Source organism: Knufia obscura, assembly GCF_036327395.1.
Source record: "Knufia obscura strain CCFEE 5817 isolate CBS 148926 chromosome Unknown scaffold_1, whole genome shotgun sequence".
NCBI lineage: Eukaryota > Fungi > Ascomycota > Eurotiomycetes > Chaetothyriales > Trichomeriaceae > Knufia > Knufia obscura.
This window is the reverse complement of record NW_027042687.1, coordinates 3,824,508-3,841,873: the sequence shown is the minus strand read 5'-3', so window position 1 is coordinate 3,841,873 and position 17,366 is coordinate 3,824,508. Positions and strand designations below refer to the sequence as shown.

The 17,366-nt window shown below is 50.0% G+C and overlaps 8 protein-coding genes across 8 annotated transcripts; 6 read left to right on the top strand and 2 right to left on the bottom strand.

Moving 5' to 3' along the window:
- Nucleotides 1–133: 133 nt before the first annotated feature.
- On the bottom strand, nt 134–999 carry PMZ80_001459 (uncharacterized protein; the record flags this gene model as incomplete). Its single annotated transcript, XM_064869902.1, has 2 exons — nt 134–527; nt 575–999. The coding sequence occupies 2 exons, from the start codon at nt 997–999 to the stop codon at nt 134–136; spliced, it is 819 nt and encodes a 272-aa protein (XP_064735399.1).
- Nucleotides 1,000–1,832: 833 nt separating this feature from the next.
- Nucleotides 1,833–3,080, top strand: PMZ80_001458 (uncharacterized protein; the record flags this gene model as incomplete). The annotated part of the gene is made up of 1 exon (XM_064869901.1): nt 1,833–3,080. One exon carries the CDS (start codon nt 1,833–1,835, stop codon nt 3,078–3,080), a length of 1,248 nt encoding a protein of 415 aa, XP_064735398.1.
- Nucleotides 3,081–4,119: 1,039 nt separating this feature from the next.
- On the top strand, nt 4,120–4,572 carry PMZ80_001457 (uncharacterized protein; the record flags this gene model as incomplete). Its single annotated transcript, XM_064869900.1, has 1 exon — nt 4,120–4,572. The coding sequence occupies one exon, from the start codon at nt 4,120–4,122 to the stop codon at nt 4,570–4,572; it is 453 nt and encodes a 150-aa protein (XP_064735397.1).
- Nucleotides 4,573–5,133: 561 nt separating this feature from the next.
- Nucleotides 5,134–5,685, top strand: PMZ80_001456 (uncharacterized protein; the record flags this gene model as incomplete). The annotated part of the gene is made up of 1 exon (XM_064869899.1): nt 5,134–5,685. One exon carries the CDS (start codon nt 5,134–5,136, stop codon nt 5,683–5,685), a length of 552 nt encoding a protein of 183 aa, XP_064735396.1.
- Nucleotides 5,686–6,920: 1,235 nt separating this feature from the next.
- PMZ80_001455 (uncharacterized protein) lies at nt 6,921–7,488 on the top strand (the record flags this gene model as incomplete). The annotated part of the gene is made up of 2 exons (XM_064869898.1): nt 6,921–7,065; nt 7,121–7,488. 2 exons carry the CDS (start codon nt 6,921–6,923, stop codon nt 7,486–7,488), a joined length of 513 nt encoding a protein of 170 aa, XP_064735395.1.
- Nucleotides 7,489–8,257: 769 nt separating this feature from the next.
- Nucleotides 8,258–8,611, top strand: PMZ80_001454 (uncharacterized protein; the record flags this gene model as incomplete). The annotated part of the gene is made up of 2 exons (XM_064869897.1): nt 8,258–8,311; nt 8,366–8,611. The coding sequence occupies 2 exons, from the start codon at nt 8,258–8,260 to the stop codon at nt 8,609–8,611; spliced, it is 300 nt and encodes a 99-aa protein (XP_064735394.1).
- Nucleotides 8,612–11,609: 2,998 nt separating this feature from the next.
- PMZ80_001453 (uncharacterized protein) lies at nt 11,610–13,380 on the top strand (the record flags this gene model as incomplete). Its single annotated transcript, XM_064869896.1, has 4 exons — nt 11,610–12,065; nt 12,110–12,204; nt 12,254–13,164; nt 13,217–13,380. The coding sequence occupies 4 exons, from the start codon at nt 11,610–11,612 to the stop codon at nt 13,378–13,380; spliced, it is 1,626 nt and encodes a 541-aa protein (XP_064735393.1).
- A 298-nt stretch (nt 13,381–13,678) lies between these two features.
- On the bottom strand, nt 13,679–16,839 carry PMZ80_001452 (uncharacterized protein; the record flags this gene model as incomplete). Its single annotated transcript, XM_064869895.1, has 2 exons — nt 13,679–16,600; nt 16,834–16,839. The coding sequence occupies 2 exons, from the start codon at nt 16,837–16,839 to the stop codon at nt 13,679–13,681; spliced, it is 2,928 nt and encodes a 975-aa protein (XP_064735392.1).
- Between the last annotated feature and the right edge of the window lie 527 nt (nt 16,840–17,366).

Genomic DNA, 17,366 nt, shown 5'->3' with positions numbered 1-17,366 from the left:
GACTGTCTACGAGGATCCGTCCAAGGAGTTGCAGGATTTGATGGTTGAGGTACATATGCTTCTCAGGGAGGTAGGTTCGTCATGATTGAACACCCGTATCTGTACGATCTTTCATAAAGCCCCAGATCTTCTCTTACCACTTCTCGCAATAGGGTCTGATGTCGAGCTCGTACGTGAAAGACGTGCGTGGCTGGGTATGCACATGCCAGTACGAGTCCGCAATCGACTCGGGACTGATCTTCGCATCAGGTGCATCGAACTTCCATTCCTTCGTCCTAGGGATATCGATCACACCATCGATTATAGCATGAACCACATGCACCCCCTTCGGTCCGAACTCTCGAGCCAAGGACTGTGACAATGCTCTCATGGCGAATTTACCAGTTGCAAAACTGGAGAACAATGCACCACCTCGCAAGGCTGCCGTTGCTGAGGTGAAGATCAACGTAGGTGGGTAAGGAGCCGATGCCTTTTCTGTCTCGAGTAGAAGTGGAAGGACAGCTCGCGAGAAGTGCGCGCCTCCAAGACTGCCCCTGTTAGCTATGTCAAAACAATAACGATTGGTCGTTCTTACCCGTTCGTCTTCCATCCCATCTCAAACTCCTCATCCGTTAATTCCAAAAATGGTTTCCTGATAAACGTGCCTCCGACATTGTAGATAGCGGCCGCAAGATTGCCATTGAAGCCATCCTCCTTCTTGAGTTGATCGAATGCCGCACTGACACTCGCTTTATCAGCACAATCTGTCGAAATGCCAATCGCTCGACCACCAGTTGAATTGATCTCTTTGACGAGATCCTCGTAGTTGGCTGGGTTTCGTGCCAGCAGCGCCACGGCATAGTTCTTTGCGAAGCGTCGAGCCACTTGTGCGCCTGTTCCTGGACCGACGCCGGCCACGACTGCCCACATCTTTTGTGATGCCATCTTAGGATCGCTAGGTGTCAATCTATGAAGCTCACTCGTCAATCTCTGTCCTGCAGTCGATAAGGCGTTGCTCATGCGAGGGTGCTTCTTTCGAGTGATGGGTCGTAGCAATTGTCGCAAATCAAGATTTCTGTCTGATTCTAGTATTCTTACCTTTGTAGATCGATACTCGAGGGTATAATGCTCTAGAATCACATCATCGGCAAGCTTTCAAATCATTGTTCTCCACAGATCCGGATGAACGATGATGAAATGCAATGCCAGCTTTTGATTTACTAAGCAAGCTGGAGAAGCTCAAAACGGCGTGGACACATGCACCGAGGCAACGATATTGAGCGCTTCCATCGCAGCTTGTGAGACCCTTTGTATATTACACGCCCGCTTCTATCGACAGCTACTGGATTTTGACTGGCCAAAGCTGATGATAAACTACCCGAAAATTGCTGTCGCGGTCATTGAGAGATGAAGCAGAGTCATATGATTTCGGGCAGCTGCGCATCGCCTGTTCGCTGTCCTCCATATCTCGCAGACTGCCTGCGATTGCTTCGTAGAGCGACAGCTTGTTATGTCCGATCAAAGGGCGGACAATGGGCTACTTGCGCCGAACAAAAAACGCGACCACAATGAGAGCTTCTCCAGTCCTTGTCGTCGGCACGAGGTCGTTGTTGAACAAGGTAGATTTTGTTACCCAGTCGTCGCCAGGACGACAATGCTTCGACAGCAGACATTGTTCTCATCTCGAACAGGCAACTACGGGCTGGTTGTATAAGTTGAGGGCGCAGCCAGCCGAGATGACACACTTTCCATCGCTCAGGACAGAATTCCACATTTAAGAAAAGAACTTCTGCTCAGTCAGAATATTTTACTCATCGCTTCAAAGCATAGCTGCAGGTCAGTCTACAGATAACATGCCGTATCTGTGGGATACTCTTTACGAGAACTTGGGCGAGTCTTTTTCACCAAGCAACTACTTTTCAGGAACAATGCCAATTCCTTCGGATATGGAGGTTGAGGTCGGCACCTCTTCGAGCCTTCCTAGTGTGCCACAACTCAGCATTCAAGAGATTTTCGACGAGGCTCGAGCTCACCAACCAGATTTCTACGACCCATCCGACAAGGCAGTGGACAGACTTATGGGAGCGATTTACGCCATAATCAGCAAGTACCAGACAGACTGGCGCACAGCCGAGCTACTTGCCAGCTTTCTTGACAATACAGTGAAGGCGCTCTCGTCACCAACAGCCACCACGATTGTTATTGCGAACATCCACAGTTACGAATCACCTCCTCGTCGGGATCTGTACGCACGGATGATACAACAGGTGATCGATCGGTTACAGCTTGCTCACGCTGCATTATTTGCTGATGACCCTCAGCTTGCCATGTCAATATTACTGAACCGGACCTGCAGTGGTTCGGAGATCGAACATCAAGCAGACCCCAACATTCCTATCAACGACATCATGGAGGTAGGTGAGACATCGCAGCCTCATGACCAGTTCATACTGATTGACAGTGCTTACTACAGAGATCGATTTGCGATCAACCCAGCCGAGCTGACTGATCTGGTTCACCAAGCCTACGTCGACATGAAGACCCGACCAGAAGGATTCTTCCAATCAATTCCACAAGATGTGCTTCTGGGCAAGTCAAACCACGAAGTGCGACAGAAGCACTTGGCGGACTACATGGCAGCTACGAGCCGAGCCATTGCAATCTTTGCCACACAAGGCCATTCTCTTGGGAACCAACTGAAAGCTTGGACAGAGGTACGGACAAAATGGGAGCTGAGAGCGGAGAAACACGACTACCAAAGCAGCTTGCTTCCTCCACCAGCATTACCAGACACAGTCTTGTTCTATCAACAAATCGATCCCTACGAGGCAATTGAGCAAATCAGAGTCCAACAAGAAGTTTTGATGATTCAATTAGAGCAACAAGATCGGATTGCTGCTCTCGACGAGAATGGCCCGTACGATGGCCGGTATAATCGACATGATCAGGCACTACAGACATCGTACGAGCACTTCTACAGCCTCATGGGAGCGGAGCTTGACACCGCGCCTGGCGAGGTTCAAGTCATCCCTTACGGGCATCTGAACTTGCTCAACGACTGCGTTTTCCGAGGTGAGATTCCGGGTCATGACACCGAGTAAATTACTAGATAGTCTCCAGGACAAATAATAGACTGCAAGGGTCTGCGCTGGTCGCGACCATAGGCGACCGCAAACACTCGCGTGGTTGGTATAGTTGAGTTCCAGTCAAACATCATACGTGCTGACCTTTACATCTAGCAAATTCAAACATGACAATCCTCATTCCTGCTACCCATGATTGCCTTTCGCTCGTTCGTTTATACCTTCACCCATCTCTTGGTCGGCCTGCACGATTCAACATCATCGTCCGCGTGGTATTGGTCCTAACGTAGTCCAACTTCACAGCATGAGAACATTCATCTGCTAAAGCGTCGGCGGTTACCTACCTCACGCCGTTATGCGCTCCGTCCCATCGCAACCCGACTCGATCAGGCAAAAAATGGTTTGAAGCACACGATCGTCCAACGGCGAGCCTGCCAGGTATAGAACCACATGCGATCTCATGCCATATATCGTGGGCAACATCCCGAGAAGCGCACCATTCGAGGACAAGGATGCCGCTGATGGTAGGGCAGTGAAAGTAAAAAGTGAGACGCAACTTGAACAGGCTTGGGCTGTGTAACGCTCACCAATGGCGGACAGCAAGTTCTCGACGTGGTAAGAGCTTCCGATTCAAATGGAGTCAGCACGTCTGCAAAACAGTACAAACACGATTTCATTCCCAAGCAATAACGTCGTAACCAAGATTCACGGCGTCCGAAGAAACAGGTTAGTTGGCTGCGAACCACGGTAAGACACGATATCATTCACCTTAACAGTAAACATAATGGGCATGCAGTGGCAGCCTTGTGGCACACATAGAATGGCGCACATTGGAACTCCCAAGTGGCAACCAGTGCTACATTAACCCGGGAATCACACTGAGCCATCAACAAATCTGCTCATACAGGTGCTACTCAACACCAGGCTAACCAAAAATGGGCGCTCAGCCACGGAACAACAAACGTCAGGAATTCCGCTCAGAGTATAAATATGCGCTTGCCCACATCTACTTCTCTGTCTACCACCACAATCGAGAACCCGATTTGTTCACGACAAGATGGTGCGACAAGAAGACCACTCGGTTGACCCGCACAAACCAAATTCAGCTCAGACAGAAGAACTGATCGAAGGGGAAATTATGGAGGAGAGCAACCGAGTCGCAGACTCAGCCATCCGTCGCTTGACTCGTCGTGCAGGAGTACACAACTACAGTGTGCAATTCATAGACGAGGACGACAATGACTCGACCGCTACTTCAGACGGCCCAGATCAAACCACTGCCTCAGGCGGTAGCAATTCGAACATTTCAAGCACTCAACCCAACCAAAACAATCAACCTTCTGCACAGCCGACCGAAGCAGGTGCGATCGCCTCAACAAACCAAAACAACACGACTACTCAAGCCGGAGGCACAAGCAACAGCACCAACGGCGGTGGTGGGCATGTCAACAATGCTAAGGAGGATGACTCTAAGGACGGCAGAAACCCGACAGGCGATGAGCAGAAGTGATTAGGCACATGACATACACGGAGCGTGATGGATCACTTGGTGAAGGGAAGGTGATGAGAATCAAAGTACGGAAGGCATGAATCGAAGCTCAACGCGTTGGGTTCGAAGAACCATGAAGCACACGGGGCAAGGCAGAAAGACAACTGTTGTGGCACATATACACTTTCATCTCATTCGAAGGCGTCACAACAGAGATCGCATGACGTCTTCCAACGACTATAATGGAAACCATTACCAAAAGGCTCAGCCGTTCCCGTATCGAAGACAGCAGTAGTATCACTGGTTAGAAGGGCAAGGATGAACCTCCGAGTGCTTCTATAGCCTCTACAAACACTATGAGCTCAGGGGTAGTCACGGAAGTCGAGGCTGAGTCCACGGTTTGCTTGCACTTCCTGTGACCATAAATCAGAAACTTTGTCACCTCGTGAACAGTATAAAGTATCCAAGACCACACGACCGCTATCCTCTCCTTACACATACAGAAATCGATCTCCTCGAACACGACTTCTTGGAACACTGATCAACTTGACTAGTCACGAAAATCCAAAACACTACCTGACAATGAAGCCCGACACGCACGAGGCTTCGCCCAAATTTCGAATCCTGCGCCGTGGTGAGCAGCTCGAAGACGCAGAAATGACACCGGCGTTAGGCCACCAGATTCAGACACCATCCGCAGAAGGCTATCAAGCTGCAAAGCCAGAGCTCAAGAGTGATGAGCAAGCAAACCAAGTCCAACCACAATCCGACGAATCCGACCCAGAGGATATTGTCGTTTTCAAGGGACGAGCAGCCTGGAGAGCCGAACAGCAAAAGCTGAAACAAGCTCGATTGAAGAACGAGAACGGTGCAGAGCACTCCAACAAAGACGTTACCAGCAACAATACACCAGCCCCTGCCATCAAAGAAGATATTGATACTGCAAATAAGACCACTTCCGATGACGATGACGCCAGGATTGTTACAACTAGCAAAGGAGACGTGGTCGTGCACGGGGAGGGACCTTACCAGTGGTTCACAGGTCCAGCAGAAGCATGCGTCGAGTATAGGCGAGCCTATGTCGAGAAGCACGGCTCGGTCGATCTGTCTTCGCTAGACGAGACTCGTCCATAGTTCCTCTGCTCTGCCAGAGAGATTCATGAGCATGTGAAGGAGACGTGACGGAAGTGTGACGAAAGAACGAGAAGAGCTTCTTTGAGATTCGGCTTCGATTCTGACAAGTGACGGGCGTTGGCAGTACGAGCAATAGCCTCGGGGAACGGAGAAGGGAGAACTGACAACGGAGTTCGAGAGTGCGACGAGGCACAAAACCATGAATGTACTAACAAGAGCCTAGCGCGCGATATTGTTCCTTATGACTACACCCAAATCAATACAAAGCATACTGCCACTGCCGCTCCGAGAGGAGTCATAGCATGCAAGAAGTTTCGAAATAGCAACTACTATGATTTGTTACAAACCTGGCTGTTTAGTGACGACAAGCAGGTAGGAAAGGCAAACCACAATGGAGCAAAGATGCTTTTCATGCTTATATCACTACCTCTTTCCGAAACGTGTATTTAGTCTCTCGTGGCCACCACGTGTCGTGAAGTTAACAGAAGTACGAATTCGGCAGCAAGATTCATCTATGCTAATACCTTCCGTATAATCGCAGCAGTCCAGTATAAACGAACACTTGCACTTCCTATATGACGCCAAGCCTAAGTCGAAGTGAAAAGGGCTGAGTCGGTCAAGACGGAGGTAGTGGCAGTAGCACCACCAAACAGGTTGCTAGGCAAGAGCTCAGCTGTAGTCTGCTGACCACTATGCAGGACTGCTAACTCTAGAGTCAACTCTTGAGTCAACTCTGACTCTGGAGTAGGGAGTTGATTATTTTCGTCCAACTCCCTACTCTAGAGTTAGCCTTGGCATACCGGAAGAAATATCCCGAAGGACGAGTAGGAAGGAATATCGGTCTACTAAGTACTTGTACCTGCTAGCTGTTTCTATACTAGTGGAGATGCCAAGGCCGGGTATTGAGTCAACTCTTGAGTGAACTCGAGAGTAGGGAGTTGAGGCGAGGTCAACTCCAGAGTTGACTCTGACTCGGGAGTTAGCTGGGCTGCCACTATGTGATGAAGTTGCCAGAGTGTATAGACACTATCGCCACTGGAGAGAGCTCCGGATACGAGTGCAGGTCTACAAACACTCGACCCACAGTACCTGTCACTAACGGGTCTCTACAAATATATCAGCGTCGAATAAATGGTTCAACCTTCCATACACTTCTGGTTTTGCGATCACAGAGCACCAAATCGAATCTTCCTCTCCAATACAACTGGACCGACAACCATTATTCACGGATCACGATGTCAGAGCCCGAGATGTCAATGCGGGAGGCTGCGGCCATCCTCCGCCGAATGGGTCGATCTCAAGGCATAAAGATCAAAGGCATCGCTCATATCGCGGATGAGCCTGCCGAAGAGGACTCCAACACAGACGATCAAGTCGCAGGTTCGTTGACATGAGGACCCAATATCCAGAAAGAGATCGCTGACCTCATGTACAGAGAAGCCCCAAAACAACGACTCAGACGAAGATACTCTTCAGTTCAAAGGTGGACAGACTCAAGAAAGCAAGACTGGGGCTGCTGCCGCCATGAACAAGGGCTCTCAAGACAAAGCTCTCGACACCACGACTACAGAAGATGGTGACGACAGCAGCGGCGGTGTACCAGTGAGCAGCACGGATCCAGTCTATGATGATCAGCCTCTGGTGCCAGGTGGTCAAGTCGTGGCTACTAGCCAAGGAAACGTGACGATCTACGGAGAGCACGTTATCATCAGCTCCAACCCCGCCGCGGTCGAGGAGTACAGAAGAACTCGTGGGGAGGAGTACTTCGCCAAGTACCCCGAGTTGAAAAATCGCAAGGTCTGAAGATGGTGGGTGTTCTATGCGGATAATGTTTTCTGTGCATGATCATGGGGATGTTACCACGAGGCGATCAGGATCTGAGGGCGAGTGATTTTCGTTGAAGCTCATTAACGCACACATCAAGTACTGTTTCCGACCATCGCCGAACCAGTTCTCCAACACATCCAACCAGATTGAAATCGCGAATAGAACCAATTGTACGTATTTGCTTAAATGTCACAAGCACGAATTATAGTTCACTTTCGCCAAGATCGAACGACATGTAGTTCAGTCTACTATCCGGGGGACTGTAGCTATTACTATGGCTTGCTAAGCCAACAATGTTTGTAGCAACGATAAGCCAGTAGAGATCGCAAACCACAATAGAGCAAAGACCGCTTTCATGCTTATATCCCAACGTCTCCTTGCGAGACGCGCGCTCTATCTCTGCAATAACACTGCACAGTACAGCCAGACACCGATAGTGAGTATAGTAACAAGATGTCCACCTGTGGGTATGTCCAACAATATGGTTGCACCTGTATGCAACCACTTGCACTGTCTACATCACGCTAAGCCTAATCTGGAGTGAAAGGGGCTCGGCTGGTTACGGCAGGAACCTTGTCACGAAGCAACTAACACATCGGGCGCTACACTTCTCCCTACATAAATAGTTCATTCCCTCCTCCCACAGACATTGGCCCTCGCCATAGTCGATTATACATTGTCTCCTTCCATTCATACAAAACCAGATCGAAAACGAATCAATCCCTAACCTGCGGATCAAGGGGAAATGTCTGGAAACCAAACCAACGGCCAGAACGGCCAGGCCGTGAACGGCGATAACGTGAGTACTTTGCAAAAATACAAGAGATTAGCCAAGATCCTAACGTGCAAACAGCAGTCCACAACCACGTCCAACGGTAGCCAGTCTAATACGCAAGGTCAATCTCAACCAGCTGGCCAGACCGGTGGAAACGCTCAACTTACCAATGGTGTCCACGTCAACGGTGATGTTCAAGGTCAAGGCGGCAACAGAGACTCTACCAACGCTCACCCAAACAACAATGAGGCTTCGGCTGGCGCAGACCAGCGTGGCTCGCCTGGCGAATTCGTCCAGAACGAGCGAAGCATGCGATGGGAGTAAGCTCTCAATTGCAGCTTCATTTCGATACTTGGCTTCTGTGAAGGATGGCTTCGATGGTGGCGAAATGGATATGGATCGGACAAAGACAAATATGATATGCATACAAGGGTCATCTGAGCAGTACTCGAACAAATTGCTGCTCACAAAGATGGCCACTCAGGAACAGACATCGATGCGATGTGAGACACTGTTCATGAGGAAGCAAGGTAGAAGAACCGACCAGATGAGGTCGATGATATACAGTATTTGTACACAATAATATCGAGTCCCAACCAGCTTCTCGCGTGAAGTATTGTGATTGCGTGACTAGCGTCGTCAATGCTTTGGTTCGCCTTGCTGGAGGTGTATACCAGTACCGAGTAGAAGGTATCATGCTTCCGCAAAGTGTTGAAACACCAACTTTGCGAGACGTCATCTGCCATGTCTCTTGCTGCTGTGCTGCTAGGGTCGTGGCATCCTTGCTAGCCTCGGTATGCAGAGATGATACGCGTCTCTGTGACAATATAATCTAAGTGCTTCTCATTAGATGCCGCAAGAAGTAACGCTCTTATGGCTGTTTTGTAAGTGAGCAACTCATAAATCTGAAGACTCAACTGGTTCTAGATGGACAACACAAAGAGCTGGCAATTCGGGAGTACTGACGCACAGCAATGTCGAAGGCTTCACCGTATTGGGACCACCGTATTGGGACCTGGGTTTCTCGGGTGGTTGGGCAGATCTCTGAATACGCCCGGTTGGGTTTACCATGCGAAAATTAGATATCGTCGTTTGCAAAATTACTGAGGGTCTTGGCATTTGGTCGTTTCTTCTTCCACCTCGGGACTACAATTTCGCGGCGACAATACAACATTAAAACTACGATAGGTGTTGATTGACTGGTATTCTTGTAATGAGAATTAATCGATCTATCCTCGCGTACTAGTAGCACTAATTTTAGATAAAGAAGAGGAAAGTTAACTTTAAGCAGGACTAAGAGAGCGTCGGCTAAGTTTCTACTCTATTTGGCGCTTAGTGTATAAAGAGAGGTAACAATAACTATTTAGGCTATATGCGATGTTACTAGGTGTTACCTATACGCCGGAGTAGCTCTAAGTAAGGGCTTTTACCTTGTATACGGCTTACTATAGCTAAATACTGTGATACTGCGCGCGTAGCGATCACTATTTCCTAGTTTAAGGTGGTGGAAGAAACGACAAAATGCCAAGAACTCAGTAATTTTGCAAATGACGATACTGCTTGGGAAAGTGCGGACTATTGATTATGTCGTCGATGAAACAACGGATGTACTCTGGGTTCGGAAGAATTCTGCATGGCTCCTGCCTGATAGTTCGAGGATGGAGTGTGTAAGGAGCAGTCACGATCACGGCAAGTGAGTTCATACATGACAACCCGAAGAAGGTGCAGTCCTCGGTTCGTGCCTTACTCGGCTGCCAGCAATCCCTCGATAGCGGTAAGATCTGCAGCCCATGACCAATTCTCAGTTGCGTCTTCGAACATCATCAACAAACCTCTGGTCGACCGAGAACGCGAATGCCAGCAGGTCGGTCGACTATTGCAGGGATGGGCGTATCGTTGCTAACGAGCCGGGCGTCATTTGTTTCATGCGAACACTCCGAACAATCTCGCTAGGACCGTCGACGTGATAGTAGTCGTTGAGAAACAAATTGTCTGCGACTGGCAGGGTATATGTGATGTTGTCGACGTCATTCCTGTGCGACGTGAAGCGGTGACCTGGTTCATCACATTATTGAAAGGCATAGGATAGAGCCGACACTCGAAATCAGCGCAACTTCATCTGGCTCAGAAGGCCTGAATTCGGCACCGTCTTTCAGCTTGGAGGCTCGTGGTTAGTCTCTGTTTGCGGGCAACTCAACAACGCGTTCGTTTTGATGCTTGCATTTATTGTACAGCAACCTTAGCCTCCGGCGTCAGTGTCCAAAGTCTTGCTGACTTGTACGTTCCATGCTGTCATGAGTGAGCCCTAGATCCGCGATCGGATATAGACATCAAACAGATATACGCGGTGACCTGGCCATGAATTTGATCCGAGGTTCGTGGACCGCTCTCTTGCTTGTGATTGGCTCACGTGAGCGACTTTACCCCCTGCTTGTCGCCTCCGCAATCGCCAAGAGCACCGTTGCACCGTCAGCTTTCATCCTTGGCGCCTGAACGACTTGTAAGAGACAGCAGTCTGATACGATTTACTGCTCTGCCAGATCATCGCAGCACAGCACTCGTGCTAACAGCACAATAGACTATAGGACGAATCTTATTCGATGCTCCTGAAACCTCAAATCTCCCACAGCACAGTTGCAGACTGCGGTCGATAGAGTCTTTCGAAACACAAGACACCGAGGTCGGTCAAGTCCCTTACCCTTGTTCCCTTTACCTCATACTCAGGTTCGGTGTGCATAATGCTTGGCACGTTCGGTCATACAGGTCATGGTCGTAACATTCAAAACTTGGTGCTAAAAAGTGGGTCTGTCATGTGTGTCATTCTAAGCCACAGTACCTGCTCGGCGCCTGAGGAGAGCTCCGAATAGTGGTGAGTTTCAGGCGGTAGCACCTGGTCCTAGGCGCGATCTAAGCACCTAGCCCCTAAAAACAATACAGAAGATGACGGTCTTTCCGAGGCCCACTTTTTACCACCAAGTTTTGAATGTTACGACTATGACCTGTAGTGCTTTGCCAAATACGGTCAGGTCAGATCCTTCCGCTAAGGCAGGCACAACCCGTGCTTTCATCCAGCATGACCTTACCTCGCCTATCGGAGTGTGGAATCAGGCAAGCATGCAGCTAGTCCCCAGCTTTCTTCCAAGACGATCTTGCTAGTCCTGCGGGGTCAGAGATATAGTTGGCTAGGAAGCTCTCACAGAACACAAGCCGAGGATGCAACAACGCACCTTCGTTCAGGAACTACAAAAGCGACAACGCAGAACCATCGGCCTTTCACCTTGATCTGCCAGCCGCAAGTCGAATTCTTGAGTGACCGAAGACAATGGCGCCACAACTTCTGACCCTGCTGCTAAGCACCCTCCCACTCATTGCTCTTGCCAACCCAACGCCCCGACAGCTAGAGAGGCCCACCGTCATCGTTGACTCTGGTCCCATCGTTGGAACTCAGACATCTTTGCCCGATAGCCCTAATCCAGTGGTCAACAAGTTCTTGGGCATCCGCTACGCGGCCACACCACCCCGATTCTCACCGCCAGTCTCTCCTGAACCATGGGAAGAACCTGTTGATGCGGTAGAGTATCTCCCTACCTGTCCGCAACAGTTCAGCCGTAACCCTGAGGCCACGAGACGCTGGTTCAACACTCCACCTCCACCTGAGAGCGAGGATTGTTTGGGATTGAACGTTTGGGCGCCAGCACCGGTCTCGTCAGACGGCGGGTGGCATGACTGGCAAGGTAAGGAAGAGAAGGGCAAGGCTGTCATGTTCTGGCTCTTTGGGGTATGTGGCCATCTTCACGATTGGAGCATGTCTAACAGCCTTAGGGCGGTTTGCAATTCGGTAGTGGTTCGAATCGAGCGTACGATGGTGCGTCATTCGCCGCAAATCAGGATGTCGTTTTGGTCACTATCAACTACAGGTTTGAGACACCTGTCTGCAGTAGTACCACCATGGCTGATCTTCTTCAGAACCAACATTTTTGGATTTCCGAACATACCAGGTATAGCTCCGGGCGACCAGAATCTCGGCTTCCTCGATCAAAGGCTCGCCCTCGACTGGGTCCAGCGCAACATCGCTAAATTCGGAGGAGATCCAAATCGTGTCACCATCTTCGGACAGTCAGCTGGCGCTGCGAGTGTCGACGCTCTGGTCACTTCTCCTCCGGAGCCTGTCCCATTCCATGCGGCAATCTACATGTCAGGTCAAATCTCCCTCCGTACAGCTAATCCTTCACCATATGCTGGATGGATCGAGACAGTCAACCTCACAGGCTGTGCTGGTGCCGATGACGAAATTGCATGTGTTTCCGCTGTATCTACACAAGAGCTCGAAGAGCTTATTTCCGTCAATGCTGTCCCATTCTCGCCCATACCCGACAACATCACTCTCTCCTCAACCACCAGGGAAGACCGTCTCAAGTCAACCACAGAGAACAGCGAGATTGCCCGCGTTCCTGTTCTTGGCGGCAATACCGCAGAAGAAGGCAGAACCTACGGCCTAGCCTTCAACGACACCCGAGTGTTCGCTGCCGCGACATTCCCTCGTGCTACTCCAGAGCAGATCGAAACGTTGCTGGACACTTTCGCAATCGGCACACCCGGTATCGAAACAGTCTTCGACCAGGTCTCAGACATCATTACCCACCAAAACTTCCAGTGCACATACGCCATCCTGGCGCAAGAAATCAAGGATGTAGGAATCCCCAGCTGGCGATACTACTGGAATGCTTCATTTGCAAATCTACAGCTATTCCCTGGCTCGGGCGTGTACCATGCATCGGATATCCAGCCTGTATTCGGCACGGTTCAGGCTAATAGCACCGAGTTCGAGTTCGAGCTCAGTGACTTCATGCAGTCGACTTGGGCCAGATTTGCGAAGGGTGAGTGACTATCTGAATATGCGTTCAAAGAGACTGCTAACGTGGTGACTAGATCCTTATGGAGGTCCTGGGTGGGACCAGGTGCCGGTCGTAGCGGCTTTGGGAGGCGGTGTACGGTATGAAGAAGGTCCGCAGACGGGAGAGTTGATAAGCCTCACGACTAGTGATAATGTTGATGCAAAGTGTGCTGCTATCATTCCACTGTATGGATCCTGAATTGAGGTTATGCATGTTGTCATGCTAGGGTCGTTGGCTCAGCTGAGTACAGAAGGAATGACACAGTCGCTGCCTTGCAGAGAGCTGTTGTAACTTTGCAAAAGAGGACAGCGGCTCATGATACATCGGTCGACATAGCATGGTACTGTTGATCCTCTGCCTGCAAATGCAGCCAGCAATACTATTGGTCACTGTCAGTCCAGTGCTTCGCTGGTATGCTGCCACGTGCCTTACGCACACGAGGCAACTACTGCTGGCCTTCTGTTCTTCATGTCTATATGGAGGAGCCCTCTGGCTATCAATCCGCAAACACATACTCCGTGTCCGGTCCATAGTGCAACACTCTGCCTTCGAACCATTTCAGCTGCTTCTTCTTTCGGATGTGCCATTGTAAAAGTGTCTCACCATGACGCTGTTTGTACACATGTTCCAGCGGCCTCCAAACCTCATGTAAACCGGACCATGGTTTCGTCTTAACGTTTGCTGTATGCGCATGTGCGGCAAGGCGCTGCTGCTCCGTCCACCGCCCAACAAGCAGCCATTCTTGAAGTCTTTTGTATCTAAAAGCACTTTCCAGACAACATGTTTCGCTGCCGTCGGCTTTCGTGTACCAGATTGCTGCACCGGCTCGGACGAGGACCTTGACAATCTCCAAACGGTTGATGATGCAGGCTAGAGTAAGAGGTGGGCCTTCTTCGCAGCCTGGAGCGTCAACATCTCCTCCAGCTTCGAGCAAAGCCGTGACGACCTGTGGATTGCCGTCTTGTACTGCAAAGCACAAAGGTGGTGGGTATTGCTCGTTCAGTTGAGCAGCAAGCAAATTGTGATTCCTCAGCCACTTCAGCATCCCCCGAAGGCCTCTATTGCTTTGTAAGAAGATATGCCGACCGATACCGCATCCCGGTGTGTTCAGCCAAGCCAACAGTAAAGGTTTGGAACTAAGCTTGAGGCTCGAAAGGCATCCTTCCCAAGGAGAACTGGGCAGTAGCCGCGATACTTGAGAGCTCAATAGACGCGGTAGTTCTTCCGAGATCGCAAGGGCAAGACAAATTCGATCGTTGGTTGCTGCTCGCCTAGCATCGAATGCCAGATCTGTCCAGCTAAGGCTCGCACCTCGATCATGAAGATATTGCACTGCTGAGGATTGGTCGCAAAGCGCTGCTTCGAGAAGTGGCGTGTTACCTATGTGTGATCGCGCTTCCAGATTTGCTCCTTTCTCAAGAAGCAATTTGATTGCGTTCAAAGAATTTCTACTTGCAGCACAGTGCAACGGCGTGAAGAGGCTGCCCTCTGTGAGACTCTCAATCGAGGCACCACGGTCTAGAAGAGCCTGCACAGCTCTACAGTTATCGAAGGTCGCGGCGACATGTAGTGCGGTGTAACCACAATAGAATTCGCCCCAGTCAATGATTTCCAGCAGAGTCGGGTCATCCAAGACATGTGTCCTCGGTGCGTCTTTGATCCTGAGGTCGTCAACGTTGAAACGGGTCCCGCTGAGGGACATGGTAGCCTCGTGCCTGTCCAAAAGCATGATAAGCCCTGGCAAGTTGCCTAGGGCGACTGCTATATGCACTGCTGGAATAGCAAAGCCCGCCAAATTATCATTAGCATGCATCCTGGATAGAAGAAGCTCAAGAACATCCGATGCTCCATCTTGACGAGCTGCCACTTGTACGGCATTGAACTGTGGCAAGTTGGCTTCGTGGCACCCTTCGGGCTGTATGGAGTATCCGTTGTTGATGAAGGTCCTGGCCAAGGGTACATCGTAGGCGTGGAGAGCGATCAAGATGGGTGAACATCCTGGGCAGAAGAAGCTGCCTTTTTGCGTGTCAAGCAATAGCAGACCCTCGATCAGTGTCTCGTTAGCACATGCCGCAGCCTTCAGTATGGTAGTGAATATTTTGCTTCCCGCTCCGTTATTGACAACTAATGACCCCTCATCTGGAACATGGCCTGATACCGAATAGTCTTTCCTGCTCTTGTCGTGAATCGTGCCGTACTTACCATTGACGCTGTCGAAATGATCTTGAATCAACTCCGCAACCCACGCATGGTTCTTTGACGCTGCTAGCAAGTCAGGGGTCATCCAATCTTCATCTCTGCGCGATACTGCTCCCGCTTCCAGTAAATACTCTGCAATCCCGTGATACCCATATTCAGCGGCATAATGCAGCGGTGTCCGACCAGTCGTTGTCGTAGCGTTGATATCTGACCCGTGTTCACTGAGGAGCCGGACGATCGCGAAATTGTCATATATCACCGCTACATGTAATGGGGTCTCATGACGTTGGGTCAAAGCATCAAGACTCGCACCACTCTCTACCAGCAAAAAAGCTGTTTCATAACTGCCTACAGCAGACGCAATGTGTAGAGGAGTTTCCATCGATTCCGTCCGAACATCAGCGTCCGCTTCTGGCATGATCTCGAGAAGTGTTGATGTTGCGTCTGCCGATAGCACAGCCAAATGAAGATGATTGCAGTTTTTGAAGGTAATAGTATTGAAGAATGTAACTCCCGGTGCACGACTGCGCCAACACAGCTCGTCTTCATAGTTCTGCGATAAGAAGCTCAGAATTTCTGATTGACTGCTGGCGTGATGGAGGACGTTCCACCCATCCGCATCTGTTGCATGCAGGCTTGCGCCTTCTTTCAAAAGGAGCTTTGTATGTTCTAGCTTGCCGGAATATACGGCCAACATTAGGGGCGCTACACGCGAAGAGCCACCTACTACATCCACGTGTAAGCCTCTTGCTAGAAGTATGAAGATGATATCTGGCTCGGCGCAACTGGTTCCATCGCATAACAGATGCAGTAGACCATATTCCGTTGCAGGGTTGACTTGCAGTAGCTGTGTCGGCTCCATGATATCGAATACCTTCTGAACTAGTTTCGCTGGGTGGTAGACGCACACGAGGTTCTCGACCACAGACATGGGTGAAACCTCCAGAATTCTCTCAGTCGCATTGATACCTATTGCTACCAGGGCGTCAAGAAGATCAGAGAGACCATTGTGAACGGCCCAGATAGCAGCGATTTGACCGGGTCGACCGGACGCAGTGTTCCGTGCAGTCGAAGACACCCTAAGCAGACTACAAAGAAATACGGCAGCCCGACTCCGGTAAGTATCTTCCGATCCATCCAACTCTGTTGGTGCTTTTTTGAGAACTGCTGTAAGGATGTTGGCGAAATGCTCGTGATGTGGACCAAGCTCTGCTCCTTGCTCAATGAGATAATCGAATATATTTATACATTGCGGTAAATGCCAGCAATGACTGACCAAGGAATCCAATGCTGTCATGCCAGCGTTGTTGCAAGTAATACGTGTCGATTGGGAGAGAAGTTGTTGAATCAGATCCATCTTCTTCGAGCAGGCGTCTTGGCTCACGAAAGACGAGTTCGACAGGTGGACATGCAAAGGTGTGTTGCCTGATGCGCAGACAAAATCGAGGTTACAACCATGCTGTATCAAATGCTTGAAAGAGTGAATCATATGCAACCCTGAGAAAACGAGAGCCTACAAGGATGTGCAGCGGTGTTTTGCCCTGCTTATCGGCGCATGTGGTGTCGAGGCCTCTATCAACAAGGGTTTGCAGTGTCTCTAGTCCGTAATGATCGCAGTAGCTGGCCAAATTTCGCCCATTTTCGTCTTTGACATTAGCGAAACGTGCAGCCGAAGCCAAGAATAATACAACATCGTCTTGATAGCTGGATGCCGCCATGAAGAGTGGACTCTTTTCAGTCGCAAGCAGTTCTCTCAGCTCAGCTTCCCGTTCCTCGTAACGGTGCCGTAGCAAGCACAAGACGTCAATGCTGCCATTATAGGCCGCAAGAGCCCAAGGTGTCAAAAGATCTACGTTGCGTAGACTGTCGTCAGCTCCATGGGATAGTAACAACGTTGACATGGCTATGTCCCCGTCGTGCATGCAAAAGTGCAGTGGGGTCTGCTCGTCGTTGTTTGTAGCGTTGATGTCTGCCCCTTTCGATAA